This window comes from Fukomys damarensis, unplaced genomic scaffold (genome assembly GCF_012274545.1).
Source record: "Fukomys damarensis isolate Sample0158 unplaced genomic scaffold, DMR_v1.0_HiC HiC_scaffold_27, whole genome shotgun sequence".
In the NCBI taxonomy this organism is placed as follows: Eukaryota; Metazoa; Chordata; class Mammalia; order Rodentia; family Bathyergidae; genus Fukomys; species Fukomys damarensis.
In genome coordinates, this window is record NW_022900939.1 from 33835157 (window position 1) to 33838172 (window position 3016).

General features: G+C 48.1%; 1 protein-coding gene across 1 annotated transcript in view; it reads right to left on the reverse strand.

Annotated features, from left to right (window-relative positions):
- Positions 1–3016, reverse strand: part of Cgas (cyclic GMP-AMP synthase) — a 34045-nt gene that overhangs the window by 29855 nt on the left and 1174 nt on the right. The window contains exon 2 of the mRNA XM_010641177.2: positions 15–376. Within this exon, the coding sequence (XP_010639479.1) occupies positions 15–376 (362 nt within the window). The remainder of the gene's footprint in view (positions 1–14; positions 377–3016) is intronic.

The following is a 3016-nucleotide window of genomic DNA, read 5'->3' on the forward strand; positions in this document are numbered from 1 at the left end:
TGGGCGCGCTGGACCGGCGCTGCTCCCGGGGGTGCCGGGCGTCGTCCTCCTCCTCGTCCCTCTCCTCCGCCTCCTCTTCCTGCTCTTTCTCCTCTTCTTCCTCCTCCTTCCAGGAATCCCGGCCGTCCTCGGCCCTCTCCTTCCAAGGATCCCGGCCGTGTTCGTCCTCCTCCCGCTCCTCCACCTTCTGGGGATCCCGGGCTGCCCTCTTCTGCGTCGGTCGCGACCTCGCGGGCGGACCGCACTTTCCCGAGCGAGATCCCCCGAACTGTCTGCTCCGTCTTTTGGCGTCGCGAGCCCATGTCCAGAGCGCTCTGCGTACGGAGGAAGAGCTCACTTCGCGGAAAGGCGCGGGAGAGAGAACTGGCAGTGACGCCTGAAATGAAACTTAGAAACTGGCGCGCAAGGAATGGGCCAGGGACGGAGCCCGAAACCACGCCCCCCGGGAAGCACCTTTGAGGGAGGAGCCTTGGGCCACGCCCCGGGGAGGAGCCACCCGGTGTCACGCCCACGCAGGGAGGAGCAACCGCTAACTCGCCCCCCCATGCCACCTAAAATGATTGTGGAAAACATACTCTTGCATATTTGAAGTTTTTCAGTATATGTGCTGCCGAAGTGAGCAGTGAGAAAGTTTTTCAGTGTACACTTAAGTAAGGGTATTTTGCTTTTAATGAGAAGTAGAAATACTCAATCTTCACATGATAGAATAAGACGAGGCTTGACGTATTAGAATCTGTATTTCATTTTATTTGACCTTTTAAAAACACACAACCTCTCAACTAGTCTAGAGTTCCTATCTAGAGAGTTGTCGTTCTGTGTTTTGCACTGTTGAGACTCAAACCCAGTGTCTCAAGCGGGCCAGGCAAGCACTCTACATTTTTTAGAACGATGGCCCCAGGCCCATCTGTGAAATTGATCCAATGATTGGGCTAAAGCTCGTCAAAAGGCCGAATTTAAGAGTTCAAGTCATCCATACTGCTGGGTACAGTGGCACACACCTGTAATCCCAGCACACTGGAGGCTGAGGCAGGAGGATTGAGGGTTTCAGCCCAGCCCCAGCAACTTTTTGACTTAGTGAGACCCTCTATCAAAACAATCAGGCACCGCATCTCAATGCAGGCTTTCAATTATCTTTTTTGGGGGGCAGGGTCTTGAGATGTAGTTCAGGCTGGCCTTCAACTCACTGTGTAGCACAGGCTGGCTTCGACTGATTCTCCTGCCTCAGCTTTCCTAAGTGCTGAGATTACAGGCATACACCATCACACCTCTTGTGTTTTTTGTTTGTTTATTTGTTTGTTTTTTAGAGTCTCACTATGTACTTGAGACTGACCTGGAACTTACTGTGTAGCCCAGGCTGGTCTCGAATTCACAGCGATCCTCCTGCCTCAGCCTCCCCTGGGATTACAGGTGTGCGCCACCACGCCCGGCTGGCTTGGTAACTTTTTAAAGCACCGATTTAACCGTATAAAGTGTACAGTGCAATGACAGGTGCACTGGTGTGAACCATCTCCACCACCTATCTCCAGAGCTCTTCATCTTGAACAACTGAAACTCTACCATAAATAATTGTCTTCCCAGGCCCTGGCAATCACTACTCTATTTTTCAGTTATTTTTGCTACATACTTTTAAGTTGGTGAAATTATACAAGTATTTGTCTTTTTATGACTAGTGTATTTCACATAGCCAAAGTTCATCCATGTTGTAATATATGTGAGAATTTCTTTTCTTTTTTAATCCAGAACAATATCCCACTGCGTGTATATACAGCACTTGCATGTTGTTTACCCCTTTACCTGTCAGCGGACAAAAATGCCTTCACTATATTATTTCTTTTCTTTCTTTTTTTTTCACAATATGAAAAATGATTTTTTTCTCATTGAGTTTATTGGTACATCTTAGGTATACAGCACAGTGACATTCATCATTGGGATCTTGTACCTTTACATGACAGGTCTAGGTTCTCATTTTTTTGCTTATTTCTTTTCTTTCTTACTTTTTTTTAAACTTTTCTCTGCTTCTTTTGTTCTTTCCAAGTCCCAGAAGGTGAGCCCCATGGACTGAGCCTCTCTGAATGTCACATTGCCCAAAATGATCACAATAAAAACTCGGAGAGGGAGGCAGCCACGGATCTTTTATAGAGAGGAAGAAAGCCAAAGTGATCCGGTATGAGATGGTGGAGTCAGGAAGCCATATCCCAGCACAACCCCACAGCCTGCCCTTCATCCCCAGCCTCGATCACAGCATTACAGGTTGGTACACAATAACAGTAGCATTAGGATATGTCTTAGTTACTTTTGTTGTTGCAGAGACAAAATAACTGAAACCCACAATTAAAGGAGGAAAGCTTTCTTTTGGCTCACAGTTTGTAGAGGTTTCAGTCCATACCTGGCTCCAAGGCAGGTTGGCATGGCAAGGGGCACTGCAGAGAAACACTGCATAGCAGATGAAGGAGCTCAGCAAAGCAATGAAGGAGCTCAGCAGCAGCAAGCAGCAAGCTAGGACCACAACAGCCCTCTTCCTGTCCCTTATATTATACCCAGGCTATTCCCTTAGGGTAGGAAGCACTCACACCCAGGGTGGGGCATTGTCAATCCCCCCAGAACTGTGGCAAACCAGTCCGTAGACATCTTCTTAGTAATTCTTGGCTGAGGCTTGGTGCGCAGGCTGAGAATACACCCTTGATCACAGGATCACAGTCTAGACCCAGCCACCTATGACCACATGAGGCTTTGGGGGGACATCTAGACCCAAGCCACAACGGTGCATAAAAAAGATGCGGCACCAGCAGCAAAATGCTGACTGTGGTTGAGATAAGGATGGAAGACTTGGTGAAAGATAGGATTCTTTTTTTTTTTTGGATTCTTGTTTTTGTTTGTTTTTTGGTTTTTGAGACAGGGTCTCACTGTGTAGTTGAGACTGACCTGGAACTTACTATGTAGCCCAGGCTGATCTCGAACTCACAGCGATCCTCCTGCCTCAGCCTCCCGAGGGCTGGGATTACAGGGGTGCGCCACC